Consider the following 21,865-nt stretch of genomic DNA (forward strand, 5'->3'; position numbering starts at 1 on the left):
GCATACAAACACACATACATACAAACACACACTAACAGCAGACACTGCCCCGCTTTCATGCTTTCAGAGTCGGTAGACTGGGGAAGAAGTCCAGCGCTCACAGGTTTTCACATTTTTTGCACAAATGTGAGTGAAATAAAGTCGTGTCACGTAACGCAAATAAATCTTCGGTATAAATGAGATGATAAAACAATGCAATGGAAGCATCTACAGAAAGTTTCATCACGACAATGATGTCATTGATCGGATTGGCGAATGAAGACATTTCAGCCGATCACATTAATTGCATAAAATGCAAAATATCGACCGATCTGAAATAGCCGATCAGATCGATGTAAAGCCTACTATACATATCATCACAGTTCCAGACAATAAAGAAGAAGAATCTCTGATTGTTGATAGCAAATATGCCTCAACATCCTCCACTCTACACATTATGTTTTCATGTCACAAAAAGCTCTTTAACCTTCTTGCTTCTTCTTCACAGATCCTACAAAGATCTCCTACATTTTCCAAAAACCGTGACAAATATGGTGAGTCCCGGGTACATTCTGTCAGATTTACTGCAGCAGAACCAACGTTAGCTGCTTTCAGTGAAGCATCTAAAAACTAAATATGTTGTAAAGAAAGTGCTTTGTAGCAGGAAGCTTTTCTGCATAGTCATTTCACCAGAAGGTAGAATTTATAAAGCCTACAATTCAAAAAAAAATGAAGGAAAGAAATCCTGTAAATTTATGATTGTGTCTCAGTACCAGCTTAAGTCAAATGTCTTTTAAAAGTCATTTAAAGTGCAGCGTTTGGCCTTTTGGTTTGCTTTATTATTCATATTGAGGGAACAAGCTTTTCAGATAAGAAAAGCGTCACAGCTCCATGTGTCCATCTACTGTGTGGTGATGAGGTGGACGATCATCTGGATGATGCGAGACTCGCGGGGACACAGATCTATGTTAGGATTCCTGATCTTATCCTCCAGCAGCTCATCCAGTTCCCAACGCAGCTCCTTCACTAGCGCGGCCACCTTGGTCACAGAAAAACACAGAAATAAATCATATAGTAACAGTATAAATATTCTCCAACACTTCAGTGGTCATTGTACGCTTTCTTATGAAGTCCCAGACATGACACGGTAATAAAATAAATTCATTAATTGTGGCCCAGAATTAGCTATGACATGCACATGAATCACTAATTCTACAACACGTGCATGAAATACTAATCAATAATATTAAGTATATTGCCAGTAGTTAGCGTGGCTAGTTGCTGCAGCAACGGCAGATGTTGTTAATGTGGACCAGATCAAACAATGAACAAATGAACAATATGTCTAAATAAAAAAAAGTGATGCAAATACTACAAAATAAAGTGATATATTGCTAAAAAACATAATTGTGCTAACATATGCATAGCACATAAATGCCTGGTCACCAGGTGTCAGTGAACCACATCAGACCTTGTTAAACTACTTCACTCCTCAATGCATTGTAGCTTGGGCGTTGATTGCACTTTATTTTCATGAAACATACTGGGCACTTTTATAGATGTATGGTGACTTTTTGAAAAACTGAACAGAATCAGAATCTGTTCTAGAAGGCAAAGTTAAACTGTTTTTAAAACTGTAAGTTGACCGTTTGATAAACGTACTATTTGTTTTTGATATTGGTACTTGAATTACAGTTAATTAACATTTACTTGTTCTCGCAAAAAAAAAAAATTATATATATAGTATTGATATCACGATCTATATCTTAGTATCAAGATAGATCATATTGTGACATGCAATTTGTGAATCATATCATATTGTCAGATTCATGGCAATGGACACCTCTACTACATAACAATATCCTTCAGATATTATTAATTACTATTACATGGCCACAAATTACGGTACTATTGTGTGTACATTATACTTCGAAACACAAAGTAGTGTTTTTTTTGTAAAAAAATTAAGTATTTTATTTATTTTCTTGTCTGGGGCTCCGTACCTTCCTATGTAGGTGTTAGGGAGAACTCTTTGCATCTTGACACTGACCTGATATGAGGGAGCAGCAAATTTAATCCATCCATCATCCAGAGAGAGGACAAACTCTCCGTTGTGCAGCTCCACGTTGATCTGGCTGCCCCCGAACAGCAGCAGCGGGAACACGGACGTCATGCTGCAGTCCCTGATAAACACACGTCTGGTTTTCACCTTCTCGAGGTAAACCAGGAACGGGCTCTCGTAGAGACGAGTCTGTGGAGCAAACAAAACAAAAGCAGGTTTGTTTTGCATTTACAGCTGTGCTTTGTAATATACATATGATGTGTTTGCTTTTTAGGCCTCACATTGTGGTTGACAGAGGACGGGTGCACGTGCACATAGCCGTCACTCTTGGTCAAGAAGCGGAGCTCGCTGGCTTTGGGCAGCTTCTTCAACTCGCCATCGCTGTAGTACTCCTCAGGAGTTTGAACCTGGAGAAGGACAATGCAAGCCTTTTTAGTTCAACTTGAGCTTTGGATGTTTCACATTTTAGATTTAAAACGACTGTAAAGGCACCTGGATCACGTTGGGATAGAGCGCAGCGCAGAGCATGGCCGACATCAGACTGATGTTTTCAGAGTTCAGGTTAGCCTGGAAAAATAAACAGAACTGTTCAGGATGTGGTTCATGATGAAGGCCAGATGGTTAGATTATGAGTGTGTGTGTGTGTGTGTGTGTGTGTGTGTGTGTCAGGGTTGGGATCAATCACATTTTTCAATTACAATTACGTCTTTAATTATCCATGTTTAATTTAGGGATGCACAATTCATCGATTTTTAATCGCAATCACAATTTTGGTTGCCATGATTATTTAAAGCTTAGCCTTTGGCACATTGGGTTATATTTTTTAAGTATTTTTTATGATAATTTTTATTTAAAGCTTCATATTGCACTGCAAAATGTACATATTGTTTTAAAGTAGTGTAATATTTTTTTTACCAAATATGATAAATAATTGTGATTCTAATTGTGATTACAATATTGATCAAAATAATCATGATTATCTTTTTGGCCATAATTGTGCAGCCCATGTTCAATTATAATTACGAAGACCAGCATTTTTTCAAATTACAATATTACATTTATTTTTTTCACCCTGAAAGTCAATTACAATTACATTCTCAATTACTAAAGTTCAAATGAAATTAAGCAGAGTCTGCTGATGCTCGTGTCTGTAGTGACCACTTGGTCAGAGGTATGTTAGCGTGTGTTTATATTGCATTAGGTTGTCATTAAATACTCATTTACTAAGTAATGATTATTAAGTTAACACCGCTAATTTCATTTGGACTTCTTTCACCCCCGCACACTGTGCACAGTAAAAGCTGAACACCCTAATGCTATTTCACTACATGTCATAAAGTACTATTCAGTAGTAGTATATATGTATGTGACAAACAAACCTCTTGTATCCTTGACTGTCAGGCTAACGTTGTCGTTGAGATGTTTTACATGTTTGTTTACATTATAGCTGTTACTGCTAGCTGCTAGCATCTTAACACATAAAATAATAGAAGAACAAACTTCACCCTGGTGAAGACCAAATGATAATCATTGTGGAGCCGTTTGGTACTGAGGTTGTGGACCCACCCACTCACAAAAAAGTTACATTCCTCCATACTTTTATAAGCTTTCATCTGCTGTTTGGTGTAGTGCGATTTCTGAAAGACCAGATAGTTTGTGATATCAACAGCCTCGATGTTGTATCTTTGTCTTGAAACTGGACCTAAATCAGTTCAATATTGACTCTTTGCAACGCTTTCCTTCATAGGCGTATTTTCCATTTTTACTTCCTGACATTTATCTGAAATTACGTCCCCTTTGCGCGTCATCATAATCACGTGATGAAAACCAAACGATGACAGTTCAATTAGGATTACAACAGCAACAGATTTTTAAATTACAAACACGTCCTCATTTCAATTAGTTGCCAATTACCTGATAACAATTATAATTGATCCCAACCCGTGTGTATGTGCGTGCATGTGTGTGTGTCCAACCTCAGGACCCGTAGCCTTCAGGACTCCATCTGCGCCATGTGTCGAGGCGCGCTCGATGGCTCTGGCTCTCAGTCCCTCCCTGCAGAAGCCGATGTCAGACAGCAGCTCAGCAAACTGTCTCTTCAGGCTGGCAATCTCCTGCACAGGAAGCAACAGTTCTCACACTGTAGGAGCTTCAACTCTCAATTCAACACTGTGTCATACCAACATCATGAAACACTCTTTGTAAGTAAATTCAGCAAACTGACCTCTAAAACACGCGAGGACAGGAAGTTCTCCCTGCAGTAGGCATAGGAAGCCCTCGCCCCCTTCTTTGCAGCAGAGCACCATCCCTGCACAAGAGCATCATTCATCACATTAAGCATCCAAGCAGGATGGTTGTATCTTGGAACATTTCTGTTGGTGAAACCTTCATACCTTATAAGCCTGTAGCAAAGTTAGATGGTCGCTATTGCCCACCGCGAATGCACGTCTCTTCATATTGGCTTCCTCTCGTTTATTCCAAGGAGACACCTGAAGGTGAACGAATATATAAAGGTTTTTAAATCAATTTTCTAGGACAAGGAAACTAATTTAGTGAACAAATAATACATAAATAAATAAATCTTAAATATACAGTATATCAAAGACACCAGGGCTGTGGTCAATTACATCCATTACATTACGTTCAATCATCCATGTTCAATTACAATTAAATTAATGATTACAGTGACAAACATTTTTTCCAATTTCAATCATTAATTTTCTCCTGAAAGTCAATTACAATTCATTTCTCAATTACAAAAGTAAAATTACATTTTTACAAACTTTTATAGATATAGCGCTTGAAAACAGCCCACACAGGACCAAAGGGTTTAAATAATGATCTCATGTAGTTTCCAATTACACCAGAATTGTCATTATCAATTACGCAATTACAATTATAATTGACCCCAACTGTGAAAGACACACAACATTCAAAGCCAATGCCATAATATGCATTTAAACAAAATAATTCTTTAAAAAAAAAGCAGCATGAAAATAAAAAATGTCAATAAAATGTCTGGCTGGGAAAATAACAAAATTAAGCTTTAGAAACACTTATCAGTGGTAAGAACTCTTACAAATGGTGATTTAGAGGCCAGGCTGGCAGCGATGGTGAGCGCAGGGTCGAGGCAGCGGAACATGGAGCCAAAGAGCATAAGTTTCCCGATGCGGACGTCGACGGGCAGGCTGGCCAGGTGGTAACCCAGCGGGGTCAGCTTCTCATCTGCTGTCAGCGCTCCCAGGTCCTGGAGCTGCTGACTGGCTGCCTCCAGGCTTTCCAGATCCGGGGGTTCGATGATTTGAGAGAAGACCGACTCCAGGGTCTTCTCAGCAAATAGGTCCAGGATCTTAATCCTGTTGAGGAGAGGAGATGTGAAAGCAGCTGGAGAACCAAAAACCAAGATAGTGGGAGATTAAATCCACTTCTACCTCAGAAAATGTGTCCACAAATGAAAATAAAAGCAAGGTTTCTATTATGTACATAAACAGAAATAAAACATGAGGCAGATGGAGGTACCTAAGGCAGAGCTGCTCCAGGGGAACTCTCTGGATCTCAGGCAGCTGTTGCTCAGCCAGCTGGTGCTTGAAGCAGTGGCTGGTGAACAGGTGAAAGCAGACGCCCGAGGCCACGCGGCCAGCTCGACCTTTCCTCTGCATCGCGTTGGCCCGAGAAACCCACGAGTCCTCCAGGCTCTCCATGCATTTGGAGGCATCGTACCTACGAGCAAAACACAAAATGCATCAGAGCGCGTCCCAAATCAAGCTCATTTGATATCAGGCTGACAAAACACACGCTTACGTTTTCTCTTTCATTTTTCCAGAATCGATCACATACACCACGTCGTCGATGGTAACCGACGTCTCTGCGATGTTCGTGGAGATTATAATTTTTGTGACACCGTCTGGAGGGCGGCTGAAAATGGCCTTCTGCTCTTCATTGGAGAGCGATGAATGCAGAGGATACACCACACATCTGACAACACAGTCACAATAAGCATCCATCACACACAAATGTTTTTTTCAGCATGAAAAAAACCTAAAAAACTGTTGAGGAAGCAGAAGAAGCTGAGAAGTTTCTTTGTAAAATCGATAAAAACAAACAATCAATCAGACCTGGATGACCCCTTGTGGTTGAACGTTGTGTTAGCTTGAAGCCTCTCATAAAGCATTCTGATCTCAGCCATGCCGGGCATAAACACCAACACTGCACCTGCAACCACATTATAGAATGTTAAAATAACAGGAAGTGACTAAATCTATACATCTGAGACAAGGCAATGCAAGGCAAATTTATTTGTATAGTGCATTACATTTGCAAGGGAATTATTGTGCTTTACATGATTAAAAAGTGCAACAGAAAACATTCAACAGTTTAAAAATCAAAACGAACATTAAAATAAGCAGGAAAAAAAAAAATTAAATCAGGAATAAAAACTTTCAATCAACAATAGTATGATTAAAAATCTCCCTCTCAGTCATACACAGTAGAGAAAAACAAGTCTTCTACTTAGATTTAAAAATGTTTACATCACTAAATACTCAATTATAACCCAGAGCTCTTCTTCTAATGTTGATGCTTAGTGAGAAGATCATAGAATAACAATAAATGTAGAAAAAAGAAAAGAATAGCTGTGTAAGTGAAACCAGGCAGAGATTGTTCCTACCTGGAGGATATTTGTGGTTTCCTTCTACAATCCACTCCAGCAGTCGTTCCACCAGGTCCATGTTTATCTTATCCAGGTCCATCGCAGCAATTGTTTTGAGCACAGGTGCACTAACATCTACATAAACCAAAAAAAAACATCCCATCACTTGGTCTGAATAAACTCAGAAGAAGAAACCCATCATCAGTAGCTAATCAGGTTTGGGGTCGATTACAATTTTAAACTACAATTACGTCTTCAATTATCCATGTTCAGAAACTCAATTATGATTTTGACGACTGGCATTTTTTCCCAGTTACAATTAAAATGAAAAGTATTACTTAATCTGTTACTAAAGTTCTATTACAATTCATAAAATTTACTGAGCCTGAAATAAATAACCCCATAAAACTAAACCTTCCTCTTGTGTTAGCTTTCTGTTAGCATCCCTTATGATAACGGGTCTGTTTTGACCCATGTCTTAAACCAGTTGTAAAATGCACAAAAAAATATTAACCATCATCCGATTAGTTTTTCATCTCTGGTTACCTCGTTAGACTAGTACCTAATCAATGAAAATATTGGTACTCATGGTTTTGGTGAGGACATCTGAGCCTTTTTTGTGTCAGTATAAAAGTATTTAAATGGTAAAATGATCCTCAAGATTCACTGACAGGTAGAGGTAAAACTTGGTATGTTTTAAAAATTGTTAATGTAACATGGTTCTCCAGGTTTGCGTTTAAATAAATTGTAATCGGCAGTTTTTATAGAATTTCCATGCCAATTACAATTATCTGAACTCAATTACAATTTAATTATGATTATGATGGCAACACATTTTTTAAATTACAAACAGAATTATAATTACATCATAATTGTAATTAATTATCAATTACACAATGACTCTCATAATGGACTCCAACCCTGGCTGAGATCAGCCTTTTTCAATATGTTCTCACGTACCGCTGTATCTGATGAAAAGTTCCTGCAGGCAAAGATCCTGGTCGGGAATCGAGTCTTTGACAAAATCCGTTTTGTCAAAAGACTCAGAGTCGTCAAACACGTAATCCATGGCATTCCTGGGCCCACCTTTGTATCCTGGCCCATAGATGCGAGATGAATTGTGTTTCCGCTTATAAAGGCTGCTCCCCTCGATGACGTAGCTACACAGACATGTAAACATGTCAAGCATTAAGGAGACACTGATTTCACTTAGTCATCTAATAAACAAGAATAACACACATACCTGGTTTCAGCGATGGCGTCTTCTAGAAAAAACTGATCCACGGGGAAGGTTTGCCCTGGAACGACAGACTCGTTACAAAACTATCAAACATCTCCTGATAGAGTGTGTGTGTGTGTGTGTGTGTGTGTGTGTGTGTGTGTGTGTGTGTGTGTGTGTGTGTGTGTGTGTGTGTGTGTGTGTGTGTGTGTGTGTGTACTGGGATGATTACCTGGTATGTGGATGGTTGGACACTTGGAGAAATACTCTGAGAAAAGCTCAGCATTCAGAGTGGCACTCATGAGGATGATCTTCATGTCTGGTCTCTGCACGATCAAGTCTTTGAGCACCAAAAGCAGGAAATCACTGAGACAAAATGGGAAAACAAAGCTTTAGAAACAGAAAATGAGAATCAGCTGGTTTTTACATTTTTATTAATCTCGTCTTGACCCTTCTGAACAAAAATTCCTTGAATTTAAATCTTAATTTTTTTAATATATGGCTGTGTTCGAAATCATATACTAACGTACTACTCATACTAAGTCTGACGTCAAAATGAGTATGTAGTGTGTTCACATTAGATAGTATGGAAAGATTGAGTACGCAAGAAATACCCGGATGTATACTAAATCGTAACATTTTATAAGTATGCACAATGGGCATACTACTCATACTCAACCATCCCATGATGCATTGAGAGCACAATGTAAAATTGTCCTGGGACCAGCTTCAAGCTCAAAGTCAACATCCCCTTATCAAAATAAAAGCATCTCTTCTCGTCTTTCATTCGTTCATTTGTAAATAGGGCTCTTGTTTTGAAGTTTTTTCAGTAGCGCAATAGCGGGTCTCTGAAAATCTCTGAATTGTCTACTATAAACGATACTTATAGTTTATAAACTATACTTATAGTTTATAGTAAACAATATCTGTCTTGCACTTCCTTTAAGTGTGAGATCTCATCCTACCTCTCTTCTGTGCGCTCATGCACTTCATCCACGATGACGTGTGTGACACCTTTGAGGTCGGCATCTCCCTCCAGCCTCCTCAGCAGCACACCTGTGGTGCAGTACAGTAATCTCGTAGCTGACGTCTAGTAGAAAGTGACAGAGAGAGACAGACTTCATTAGAGTTCATTAGAGTTCAGAGAACACTAGGTGTGGCGGAATGTGTGAGCTGTATCAGTATCTGTACCTTGACGCTCTCCAGGCGGATCTGGTAGCCCACAGAGTCTCCCAGTGACTCTGCGCGCTCCTGTGCTACCCTCTGAGCCACGGAGATGGCAGAGATCCGTCTTGGCTGGGTGCAGACAATGTTGGCCACCTGCCCAGCAGGCCCTCTTAGGGAGGCATCCAGGATGAATTGAGGAATCTGAGTCGTTTTTCCACAACTACAGAAAAAAGCAGGAAATAGCCACAAAAGTTAAAAGCACCGTCACGTTTTGTTTTGGGTTTTTTTAAACAACATTTTTAGTATTTAATAAGGTAAAACCAGGGTTCTCGCAGCACTGTTAAGCGTAGGGGCTGTTTTTGTGATCTCCTACAGTGCATATGGGGAATTTTCTGTTTTTTCCTTTTTTAGTCGGTACCATCATATTAATTGTTGCACACTTGGACACAAAAGGGACTTCCAGGAGTGCACATGGAAATGCTATGAATAATTCCTGGTAAGAACCCTGATAAAACATTTCAAAGGATAACACCATTTCAGTTTGGAATTCTCTAGGGCTCTATCTGACTCACCCTGTCATCCCGCTGACCACCAGCACTTGACTCTGGTCCAGCAGATCTAAAATATTTTCCCTTTCCTGCCAAGCCGGGAGGTTCTTCCTCTGAACCAGCATGGACATATAGTGCCTGGATGACTGAGGTGACAACAGGAAGAAAGCAAGGCAGTCAGGGTCAGATGAACACAATCAGATGTATAGGATGTGAGGAAAGATAATTGATATGTCACATATTTACCTGTTTCCTCTGGAACTGCTGGCACAGCTTGCTGTTTTCTGACAGAATGTTGGTGAGGTTGTGGTTGTGCTTGCTGACCATCTTCTTCCTCACACTGATATAACTGTCATTCTCACATACATCAGCTTTGTCCTCCGGCCAAAACAGTCCTTCCCCATCATACTCCTCTCCCTCTGAGGAATCGGAATCAGACTCTCTAACACAAAACAAGCAAAGCGTGAGTTAAAAATTGTCATTTTTCTCCACCAGAAACCACATTATTGTATATTTAGGACTGTGTGCTTACTCATTGGGGTCATCAAATTCCCCACTTTGTAGATCCTGGAGCAACTCCTTCAGTTCCTCCTGCTTCTCTTTAGTCATGAGGATCCTCTGTAAGGGCAGGTTGCGGGACTCTAGTGGAATGTCATTACATGACTTGACATCCCTTGAGCTGGTGGTCAAGGACAAAGGAAGAGCTTTGTGACCACTTTTCTCCTCTCTCCTTCTGTCTTTATCTCTGTTTCCATCTCTGTCATGATCTCTGTTTTGATCATGATCTGTATTTGTGGTTCCCCAATCTTGACCTGCGTCTCTGTCTCCACCTTGGCTGGTGCTTTGCTCATTTTGAGCAGGTCTGCTGAGAAATACAGAGACAAAGAAGAACATGTAGGAGAAACTGCAGACATGTTTTGGGTGACCATACATCCGGATCTACCCGGAAACGTCCTCTTTTCACGTCTTGTCCGGACCGTACGGCCGGATTTTACAAACTCATAAAAATATCAGGGTTTCCCAAGGACCTGAACGCATTTAGGGGAACATGTTAATTTCAATGGCCGTAACTCCGCTAATATTTGCTCTAAGAAATTCCAGCCTTTTCTGAAAGCTAATGAGTTGCTCTTTACAGCCAGTATCATGTCATTACAGTGATTTTACTCACACGTGACTGAATCATAAAAGATGCCGCTTTGTTTTGACAAAATCATTGCACACGAGGAAAAAATAGAGAGACTAAAGTCTGAGATGGATGGAAAGAGACCAAATACTTGTAAGATTAATTAAAAATGTCACCAGGAAAACCACAATGGAAGTTCAAAGAGGGATTTGAAAACTAAGGAGCCACTGGGAGAAACTTAGTCAGCATGGGACCATGTGATGTACATTTTCTCAGTTATTTTATTAAGGTGTTTATTTAAAGGGGACATATGATGAAAAATTCACTTTTGCTCTCTTTTTGAACACATATGAAGTAACTTGATTGTCACTCGGCACACAAAATATGAAATAAATCCATCCAGTCCTTTCTTTGTGGTCTGTGTAAGTATTACAACACAGAGGAAAGTGCCCAGTTTCAAATTTTCTAACTTTGTGACGTCACAAGTTGAATCGCGAAAGTAAATACCCTCCCCTCCGCTGGTAACTCCACCCCCAACCTGATAAAAACTTTTGCCAAAGTCCGCCATTGTTTTTCTCGCTTGAACATAGTGGTGCTTTTTGGTCGCTTTATTGCTCCAGTGACGTGATGACCAGGGAACTGTGTGTGTTTTTTTTTTGGTTTTTTTTTTTTTTAATTTATTTCTTTATTTAAGTAAGGACAGTACATATAAATGAACATTCAAAAAAATGTAAATATGCCATATTGTAGCCAACGGCTACTCTCCATCTGTTGTCCCGAGACAGGCTGATGTAATGTGTGTGTGACAGGGGAGAGAGAGGGCTGATCACTTCTTTTCGGCCATATGTTTACGGCACTTATCATTAAAATCGCCGCTTTTAAGGTTTAAATGATCAACTTACGGAGTTACTAAAGAATGAGTTCACTCAGAATGTAGGCTTATTCAAAAAGTTAACCGCTTTAATTTTGCCCCAGCCGTCTCGCCGTAGCTGGAGAGAGGGGCTGCTGCCTCTGCTCTACAGGCAGTGGAGGACGGTGGAGTTGTTGCTTGAAGTCACTTGAAAAGTTCAATTTTTTTTTAACTTTGAGCGATTAGGTTATGCAGGACTTCTTGAATTTGCATCATTTACATTGATTTTGAATGTAATCTAGTCACTTCAGTTGCGTTTACCTTTAGTGTGTGCCACCCCGCAGAAGAGAGGGCAGGGGGAGGGGGAAGTCTTTGATACTCAAGGGACACACCCCTCAAAACGGAGCGCTCTGAAAGAGCTGGATTATACATGGTATTAAACCTCCCCCGTTGCTTGATTTATGTTACGTTTTGACCAAACCCCAACACAGATATGTCATTTAGACCACAGGAAACTTTTAAAAGGTGAAATGGGTACAATATGTCCCTTTTATTGATTATTTACTGTTCTGTAAGCCTTGAGTTTTTTTTTTTCTTTATTTTTTTTAATTTCTAGGAGGAGATGTTTCTCATTGTTAAGAAGGTATACGTGAGATTTCAGGAGATCAAAGACCAATTGTTATAATGCATAATAAAGGTGATTGACTTCTGTCATTTTGTAAATTCTTTGTAAAAAAAAAGAGAGAAATGCATTTTTGAACCTTATAAACAATAACAACTTATTTATCTATTATATTGCATTTTGCCGTTACAAAATAGATAAAAATTTAAATTTAAATTTAAAAAAAACATTGAGTAATTTGAGAATGCTGAGGTCGGACCAAGTGTCCTCTTTTTTGGAAATCATGATATGGTCACCCTGGACATGTTGGTATTATTTTAAAGTGTTACTGAGTAAAGCAGGAGTGTCAAACTCATTTAAGTTCACGGGACAAATACAGACCAGTTCGATCACAAGTGGGGCGCACGTTTTAGGTGGAAAAAATGAACAATTTCTTCATTAATGTGCCCAAGTTAGCACTCAATCAACATTATCTTAGCAATAAGTGACAAATACTTAAAATTACCTTTGATTTTTAGACCATTTTTTTTTTATTTAATTTGGGGAGATTTTGTGTAATCATTTAAATGAAAATTGCAGGATTTGGGAAAAAGTTTGTTCTTTCAACAACAATTTGCAACTGAATAAATTGGTAATTTACACAATAATTCATGTTTTCTCTGTCATTTTCCCTTTCTCCTGTGGGCCGAATTGGATGGTCTGAAAGGCCGTATTTGGCCCTTGGCCTTGAGTTTGACAAGAGTAGAAAACGTACCTGATGGAGCAAGCTGGTCCAAATCCAAAATCTAAACTGAAATCATTTTTATCGTCCCAGAGAAAAACATCTCTTCCTCCTCCACCTCCTCCTTTGTCTGGCTTTCCAACACTTCTTTTTGTATCCATTTCTCTGCAAAATAAAAAAAATAATAATTAAAATGACCAACAATATTGAATTTTATTCTAGATGCATTGAAAACCTCCAACACATTACTAAGCTTCCTAAAATAGCTGAACAGAATATACTCATAAAATCAGCTTTGTGTCTTTACAGTAAACCTGTGAGAAAGAATGAGAAACGAACAGTTTCATTTAATCTCTGTTTACAGGCTTTCACGGAAGAAAAGTTAAGAAGTAAAACAGCCCAAATGTGCTAAAACTGCATTTTGTAATACCAAATTAAAAGTAGTTATTTTGTGTGTTTTTTTTTTGACTCTTTTTCTGTGTATTTGGCAATTCCTTATTTTTCGTGTGTTTTTTGAGTTATTTTCAGTGTATTTATTGCTATTTTTGTGGGTTGTTGGAGTCATTTTCTGTGTTTTTTTTTTTTTTGTGAATTTCTTGGAGTCAGGTTGTCTGTGTCTTTAAGGGAGCTTAATAACTGAGGTCATAATTTAGATTGTTCCATATTCCGACACCCTGAACTGAAATGCACCTTTCATTTGTATCTGTTCTCAATTTTGTGTTTTTTAAATATCTGTATTCCTCACCATAGAAGCTAGCTTATCTGTTTTTTTTATTTTTTTGAAGTAGTTAAGGCCAAAATTAATATGGTTCAAAAATGTGTTAATAAGTATTGTATACAGTAAGTCTTGCTTTGAATTATCTTTTTTTTTAAAAGTAAAAAGAATACACGTTAATGGCTTTAGATACGATAATAATAATAATAATAATAATAATAATAATAATAATAATAATAATAATAATAACAATAATAATAATAATAATAATAATAATAATAATAATAATAATAATAATAATAATAATAATAATGATTATTGAAGTGTCTTACCGTTCTAGAAGTAGTCTTGCTTTCAATGGTAACTATGATTATTTTAGAGTCTTGTTTAGAAGCAGTCTTGCTTTTAAGTGGTAACTCGGTTCGAATTCGAAGTGACGTTTCACTGTTGACGCGCATGCGCAGGCCGACACCTGCCCTGGCCATGGGTAACCATGGTAACAAAAGCTGCTAGCTAAAGGCTACATCGAGAAGAGTGGTTTATTAAAGCTGCCGTTTAAATACTGCAGACTTTCTTCATCTTGTTTAAATGAGGTTTTTGTAGAAGTCTACCTAGCTGAAGCTGTGAGGCTATACCCATATGACACGAAAGAAATAAAATCAAGTCATTGTGATGAACTACATATTAATTAAAGTGTAAACATGTAGTTTATCAGAACATACAGTTAAGCCTACTAAAGTTGAACCAGCACTCCTTTACTAACCGCTATGATAAAAGTAAGGAGTGGAACTAATCGCCAACACATCACACAAAATACCACATCATCTGCAATACAAATAATTCATATTTCATTTATAAAAAATGTGTAATGAATGACCAACGAGCAATAATGTAAATTTTCTCAGAAATGGGGAACTGGTGGCCCTTGGTTTAATTTGGTTTAAAATGACTCCAAAAACACACAAAATGACTACAAAAATACACGAAAATGACTACAAAGGGTACACAAAAAGACCAAAAATATGACTCCAAAATGCCCAAAAAGAGAACGAAATTGGCTCCAAACAGACTCAAAAATAACAAAAACATGCAAAATGACAACAAATATATATAACACAACATATTCCGACACCCTGAACTATAACGCACCTTTCATTTGTATCTGTTCTCAATTTTGTGTTTTTTAAATATCTGTATTCCTCACCATAGAAGCTAGCTTATCTGTTTTTTTTTTATTTTTTTGAAGTAGTTAAGGCCAAAATTAATATGGTTCAAAAATGTGTTAATAAGTATTGTATACAGTAAGTATTGCTTTGAATTATCTTTTTTTTTAAAAGTAAAAAGAATACACGTTAATGGCTGTAGATACGCTAATAATAATAATAATAATAATAATAATAATAATAATAATAATAATAATAATAATGATTATTGAAGTGTCTTACCGTTCTAGAAGTAGTCTTGCTTTTAAGTGGTAACTATGATTATTTTAGAGTCTTGTTCGAAGCAGTCTTGCTTTTAAGTGGTAACTATGATTATTTTAGAGTCTTGTTCGAAGTAGTCTTGCTTTTAAGTGGTAACTCGGTTCGAATTCGAAGTGACGTTTCACTGTTGTCGCGCATGCGCAGCCCGACACCTGCCCTGGCCATGGGTAACCATGGTAACAAAAGCTGCTAGCTAAAGGCTACATCGAGAAGAGTGGTTTATTAAAGCTGCCGTTTAAATACTGCAGACTTTCTTCATCTTGTTTAAATGAGGTTTTTGTAGAAGTCTACCTAGCTGAAGCTGTGAGGCTATACCCATATGACACGAAAGAAATAAAATCAAGTCATTTTGATGAACTACATATTAATTAAAGTGTAAATATGTAGTTTATCAGAACATACAGTTAAGCCTACTAAAGTTGAACCAGCACTCCTTTACTAACCGCTATGATAAAAGTAAGGAGTGGAACTAATCACCAACACATCACACAAAATACTGCATCATCTGCAATACAAATAATTCATATTTCATTTATAAAAAATGTGTAATGAATGAGCAATAATGTAAGTTTTCTCAGGAATGGGGAACTGGTGGCCCTTGGTTTAATTTGGTTTAAAATGACTCCAAAAACACACAAAATGACTACAAAAATACACAAAAAAGACTTCAAAGGGTACACAAAAAGACCAAAAATATGACTCCAAAATGCCCAAACAGAGAACAAAATTGACTCCAAACACACACAAAATAACAAAAACATGCAAAATGACAGCAAATATATACAACACAACTCCAAAAAACACTCAAAAGGACATTCAGAACACAGAAAATTATTCGAAAAACACTCAAAAATATTTCGAAAAACAACAAATATACACAAAATAATGACTTTGATGAAGAAAAAAAGGCAACAACAACCAAAAACTAGAATTTACAGTGCAACTGCAAAAATACACGAAAGGGCAGAATAATACACGAAGACAACAACAACAAAAAGTAATAATGACAAAAATGGTTTCTAATTATTGTACATGCTGACATCATGATTGTGAAAAATTTGCACCTCGGATCAGATTATTACATTTTTGTGGCTTCTGTTGTTATTAAAGTTTCCTTCCCTAGTCTATGTACCAAAATCCGTTCCGGAAATGACTGTCTTTCAAAATAAGAGTGCATTTTTAAAGTAGAGCGCACAAGAATGCTTGGAATTATGAAAGAAATATCAATTGTGTAAACAATAGTTTTTACCTATACATAATGACATAACTGTGATTTTTATTACAATATATTTATGTAAAAACTCTATGAGTAGTAAAATAACTCCCGCCACCTCCGGAAGTGGTGGATGTCTTTCGCTAACTTGACACACGGGTAGAGTCAGGCTGAAGCGAACTTCTTTCTCTCGACTCGTTTAACGATGGAGCGTAAAGTTGCTCGAGAATTCATGCACAAGGTAAGTAAATATCTTACGATTAAATTTCTGTTTTTTTAAAAAAAAAAAAGCTTAGCGAGTGAACCAGCAGCTTCTTTCTAACTGTTTGTCTCTTTGGCTCAGGTGTCTTTACCTGACAGGTGTAGCACAGACAGACACAGACAGGCCTACCTGCCTAACAAAGATACTGTCCAAAATAAAATAAGACACACCTCTTAAAAATACATTTATATTGAAAATAATCATAATATCTGCCAATTAAACAACAGGCTTTTAGCATATGAATGAATAATAGTAATATTTTGGGAAAAATGTAGTTTTGATGGTTTCTGGTTGTGATGTTTCTAATAGAATAACATGTTTATAACGTTTCTAATTTTAATTAAATATTAATACAATAAAATACCTTCTTTTGACTACTTCCTGTTTAAATCATCTGTAAGCCTTAGTGTTATCTATAGTAAACTAGTTGAAAAATAACTTCATTTTTTTATGTTTAAGCACAGCCTGAAGATGACACCTATGAGAATACGATAAGGAGGAGAACATGATATGTTCTCTGTATTTCCAGGTGCAAAGCATCTATACTATAATTCAAGGGAGGTCTGTCTGTGTGTGTGTGTGTGTGTGTGTGTGTGTGCGTGTGTGTGTGTGTGTGTGTGTGTGTGTGTGTGTGTGTGTGTGTGTGTGTGTGTGTGTGCGTGTGTTTGTGTGTGTGCGTGTGTGTGTGGGGGTGTGTGTGCGTGTGTGTGTGTGTGGAGCAAATATCTCCCCGACACGGTGCCAGTTGGACCTGAAACTCGGTCGACGGGTTCCAAATACCCCGATTGCGTGTATCTGTTATTTTGGAGTCATTTGGTCATTTCAAAATGTTTATTTTAATATTATTTCACTTCTGGACGGCCCCGAAATGAAACCCATTCAGCTTTTGACCTCAGGGTGTGAGGGGGCGCTAGAGCACCATCTATATCTATTTCCTCACACGAGCAAGAGTCACGTGTGCACACAGCCAAGCATTATTGGGCCTGATGTTAGTCACTGATGTTCGTGTGTGTGAGACACTGCAGACGCCACTTCATCCTGTGCCATGCTATTGTTAGCGTCTCAAACACGGGAGCTCTCTGAATAGATGATTTGAAACCGTCAGCCACTGGTGAGTCTTCTGCAGACACGTTTCCCATTGTTTAAACCATGTAACTGTTGTTCAATAACGCGCTGTTTCACTAGAGTCGATATTGACCTCAACCTGTTCAATTCTCCATCTGGAAAACTGCGGATTCTCTGTGGTGCCGTGCATGGAAGCTAAGCTCTGACCACTCGGTTCGAAGGTAAACAAATATTTTTGTTTTTTAAAAAAAGACAGCCGAATTGTACATAATACTTTAATTTACTTACTCGCTCATGTAGTTTGGAGCTTTACGTTTTGTTTTGCGCAGTTTGGTTGTTTTTCTGATTGGCGCTACAATGTCTATGGAGTTTGGTTATCAGCGTCTCAAACATATACGTATTTATTTATTTAAATATACTAAAACAGAAAGATACACAAATACACATATTGACTCCAAAAAACATACATTACAGAAAAATACACCAAACAAAAAAAATATAAAAGTGAGTTAAAAAACAACAACAACAAACACATTTATCATGTTCATATCCCATAGAATTAAACCGGGGAAATCGTACACGCTGTTTTATTTTAATATTTATTATTTTATTATAGTTACTGGATTGTCATTATATGTTATTGCTATTATTTTTATAACCATTACTATTACTACTTTCACTATTAATATTATATCTATATCTAATTGTACTATTACTGTTGTTATTGTTATTCTTAAATTATTCTTTTTTTATTTTATCTTATAGTTACTGGTATTGTCATTGTATTATTATTAATATTACCTTATTATTTTATGTTTATTGTTTTTATTATTGTATTTCAGTTACTGGATTCTCTTTGCTATTTTGTTATTGCCATTATTATTATTATTATTATTATTATATAATTGTACTACTGTATTAATGTTATTGGCATTATTATAATGATCATTATATTTTTAAACTCCTTTTTGATTATTAATATTTTGTATTATAGTTACTGGTATTTTCATTGTATTATTAGCATTGCTATATTATCATATTTTTTATTATCATTGTATTATTAGCATTGCTATATTATCATCATATTACCATATCATTATTTAATACTTTTTATTGTTTTTATCATATTATTGTTACTAGATTCTTATTATATTACTTTGTTATTGCTATTATTATTATTATTATTATTATTATAACCATTACTATTATTACTATTACTATTTTTATCATCAGGGCTCTACACAAACTTATCCAGTCGTGGCACTTGTGTGACCAACTTTCTCTGTACAGCATAGCCATGCATGCTGATGAATAGTTGACTTAACTGGCGTACTGTAGTTTTGTATGAAGTAAAGATTGACAGTAGGGCTGGGCGATATATCGAATATACTCGATATATCGCAGCTTGTAGTCTGTGCGGTGTTGAAAATGACCATACCGTTAAACTCGCGGACTTTTTTTTTTTTTTTTAAATATCTTAGTGGCATTATGCACAAAAGGTGCACTTAAATTTAGTGTTGTTTTGAAATGTCATCTTAATGACAACATGCACAAAAGGGCACTCTTTGTTTTTAAAATATTGTAGTGGCATTATGTACAAAAAGTCAGGGATTAAAGTTTTCCGTCAGGGTGACGGAATTCCGTCAAATTAAAATTATGAGACGGAAAATTATTATTGTAATGACGAGCCTCCAGCCGTAATCCAAGTTTTGTAGTCTTTAATGACGTACGTTGAAACCCGACTACTGTGGGGCGTAGTCGACGCCAACAAACAACAGAGCGCAGGTACCGTCTTACTCCCTCCAAACTCACCCCCGACTCTCCCCAGCCTCCCAGTCAATCACCACTTAGAACTCCCGTAAACAAAGATACTCATTGGTAGGGAAAGCTGTACGTAACGATGGTGCATTCAAAGCCATGGGACATCTCAACATTAGTGAATCATTGAATACACAACAAGTAGAACAACATAAACATAGGACCCAGTCCGTTACATTATTATTATTATTACAACAATATTATTATTACGATTACACCGCATAAGAAGAGGAATATTATTATTACGATTACACCGCATAAGAAGAGGAAGAAGACTCTTCTTATGCTAGCGGCACTCTTTATACTGCCGCTAGCCTAGGCTAGCGGCAGTATAACCAGTTGAATGTATAATCTTCAGTGTAGCAGTAGACATTTCGCTATTCTACCTTATGGTTTACGGTAGATTATTGCGGGGCGCGTTTCTCTTTGTTGTTTGGATTCAGCATGCTTAGTTCATAAAACCTTCCCAGGTAACTTGACTGAGCGTAATGACAGCATGGAGTCGTTGTTTGCGGAAGAGGGTACTGACACTGGTCAAATTGACGGGAAGTTAAAAAACAAATGGAGATGGGCTTGGTTAGACGAAGCGGGGGATGATGGAAAGCTGTTTCGCACATGGTGCAAAAAGATGACATTGTCAGGTGTGTGTATGTGCGTTATTTGTCATAAAAAAATCCCGTATGGCGGCAATGGCAAGAAAGTGTTAGCACGGCATGCTGCAGATGCTAAACACAAGGCTGCTGTTCGAGCGCTGAAACATACCTCCTCTCTGCCTGGTGCCGTTACAGTAACAGCCGAGGCCCCCATTTCCATGGCTGATCGTGTGTGCAACCAAAAAGTGCGCATATGTGCTTTCATAGCTGAACACGATCTTTCGTTTACTCTAGCCCAGCCCCTAGTAAAACTAGTTACTGCCATGGCCGAGGATCGAAGTGCTATTTCTAGATTGTCGATGTCAAATACACACGCGTCATACCTGTCTACACATGCTTGAGACATTTGGCTTTGTGGCTAAAAAGAAAAAGTGACTTCTGAAGTTTTGCCATGTTTGCAGCTGTTTGGGGTCCAAAATAAAATGTTTACTGTAGTCTGTTTTTGTGAGGTTTAAATAAAATGTGCACTGGAATCCTATGTGGACAATTATTTCTTAAATAAGCTAGGTAAAACCTTTCTTGAAATTATTGAAACCTAAATGGTTTGACCATATTCTTAAGGGCCTTTTTGAGACCAATTTCAATTAGTACGATAAAACTATGATGATTGTTGATGATTGTCATTCTGTTTTATAGGTGTGTGCAGGTGCCTATGTGGCAGCCGCTTGAGTCGGAAAAGCACTTTGGATGTAGTGGGCTACTGTTAAATCACTATATAATGCATACCATGTGGGTTGGGCTTGCCAATTTCTTTTCAGTCAAATCATTTTTTTTCACTTTAATCACTGCAAAAAGTGCACTTTAATTTTGTGTTTTGAAATGCCATGTGAGTTGCATGCTGCACTAATGTCTTGTTTTGAAATGTCTCTGTGACAGTTTTGCACAGAACGTGCACTTTCTGTTGACAATTTTATGTTTGAGCCACTCACTGTTTAATAAATACAGTTATGTCAACTTTGACTTAGTTGTGATATCCCCTTTTTTGCATGAAAGTTTAAAATTGGCATATATTAATGCAGTATGATCAAGAATGTTTTAATGTAGACATATAGAATCATCATACTGGTGTGATTTTGTGCATCAAACTTGATCAAAGTGTTAATTCAAGGGTAATGCAAAATATCGAGATATATATCGTGTATCGTGACATGGCCTAAAAATATCGCGGTATTTATAAAAGGCCATATCGCCCAGCCCTAATTGACAGTGACTCGAGATATATTTGCTAAATGTTTTAGCGTCAATGTTAAGTTTTTCTGTAACAAGCAGTGGCTGAACTAATTATAATAATAATAATAATAACACGGCTCCACTATGATTGTTTGTTCTACGCAAGGGTGAGTTTTTCTTTTATTATTCTATGTGCTAAGAAAGATGCTAGCAGCTACAATTTAAACACACACACACACACACACGGCTGATGCACTTTTGTGCACTACACCGGGATGAAAATACTGAACTCACACAGAGCCGTTTTGAGAGTTGGTGCTGCAAAACATTTATTTTTCGTGGTACTTCTGTGTCTCTCTTAACAACCTGCGACGGATTATGTGTAAGACGCGCGTGCAAGATAACACACGGAGGAAATGGATGGAGAGACACACACACAGTATTTATAATAAAAATAAACTAAATGAGTAAAACAAAACAAAAAATAAACAATATTTATACAAAAAATACACCAAATGACTCCAGAATCACACTACAATGGCAACA

At 37.2% G+C, this 21,865-nt stretch overlaps 1 protein-coding gene across 3 annotated transcripts; it reads right to left on the minus strand.

The window, feature by feature from the left end:
* Positions 1 to 806: 806 nt before the first annotated feature.
* LOC114465104 (putative ATP-dependent RNA helicase DHX57) lies at positions 807 to 15,225 on the minus strand. 3 transcript variants are annotated; one of them, XM_028449890.1, is made up of 22 exons: positions 13,987 to 14,069; positions 12,973 to 13,104; positions 10,156 to 10,488; positions 9,870 to 10,065; positions 9,648 to 9,769; positions 9,100 to 9,295; positions 8,874 to 8,998; positions 8,141 to 8,274; positions 7,933 to 7,987; positions 7,650 to 7,849; positions 6,708 to 6,824; positions 6,157 to 6,253; positions 5,843 to 6,016; positions 5,561 to 5,761; positions 5,121 to 5,397; positions 4,435 to 4,530; positions 4,266 to 4,349; positions 4,018 to 4,155; positions 2,534 to 2,608; positions 2,323 to 2,448; positions 2,030 to 2,230; positions 807 to 1,018 (listed from the first exon to the last, which is right to left on the minus strand). In XM_028449890.1, the coding sequence occupies exons 2-22, from the start codon at positions 13,098 to 13,100 to the stop codon at positions 881 to 883; spliced, it is 3,213 nt and encodes a 1,070-aa protein (XP_028305691.1). In that variant the 5' UTR covers positions 13,101 to 13,104; positions 13,987 to 14,069; the 3' UTR covers positions 807 to 880. The 3 variants fall into 3 exon arrangements, with proteins under 3 accessions (XP_028305691.1, XP_028305692.1, XP_028305693.1); XM_028449891.1 differs by lacking the exon at positions 13,987 to 14,069 and adding an exon at positions 15,100 to 15,225 and having other exon boundaries at positions 881 to 1,018; XM_028449892.1 differs by having other exon boundaries at positions 881 to 1,018; positions 10,156 to 10,485.
* Between the last annotated feature and the right edge of the window lie 6,640 nt (positions 15,226 to 21,865).

The sequence above is a fragment of the Gouania willdenowi genome, chromosome 6 (assembly GCF_900634775.1).
Source record: "Gouania willdenowi chromosome 6, fGouWil2.1, whole genome shotgun sequence".
NCBI lineage: Eukaryota > Metazoa > Chordata > Actinopteri > Blenniiformes > Gobiesocidae > Gouania > Gouania willdenowi.

What these genes read in the sequence shown, in the direction of transcription:
- LOC114465104 (XM_028449890.1), bottom strand. Translation starts at nt 13,100, where the DNA reads ATGGATACAAAAAGAAGTGTTGGAAAGCCAGACAAAGGAGGAGGTGGA. An exon ending in GTGGTCAGCGGGATGACAGG is followed by an intron (nt 9,296 to 9,647) that starts GTGAGTCAGATA and finishes TTTTTTCTGTAG; the next exon opens with TTGTGGAAAAACGACTCAGA. An exon ending in CTTTGCTACAGGCTTATAAG is followed by an intron (nt 4,350 to 4,434) that starts GTATGAAGGTTT and finishes GCTCTTGTGCAG; the next exon opens with GGATGGTGCTCTGCTGCAAA.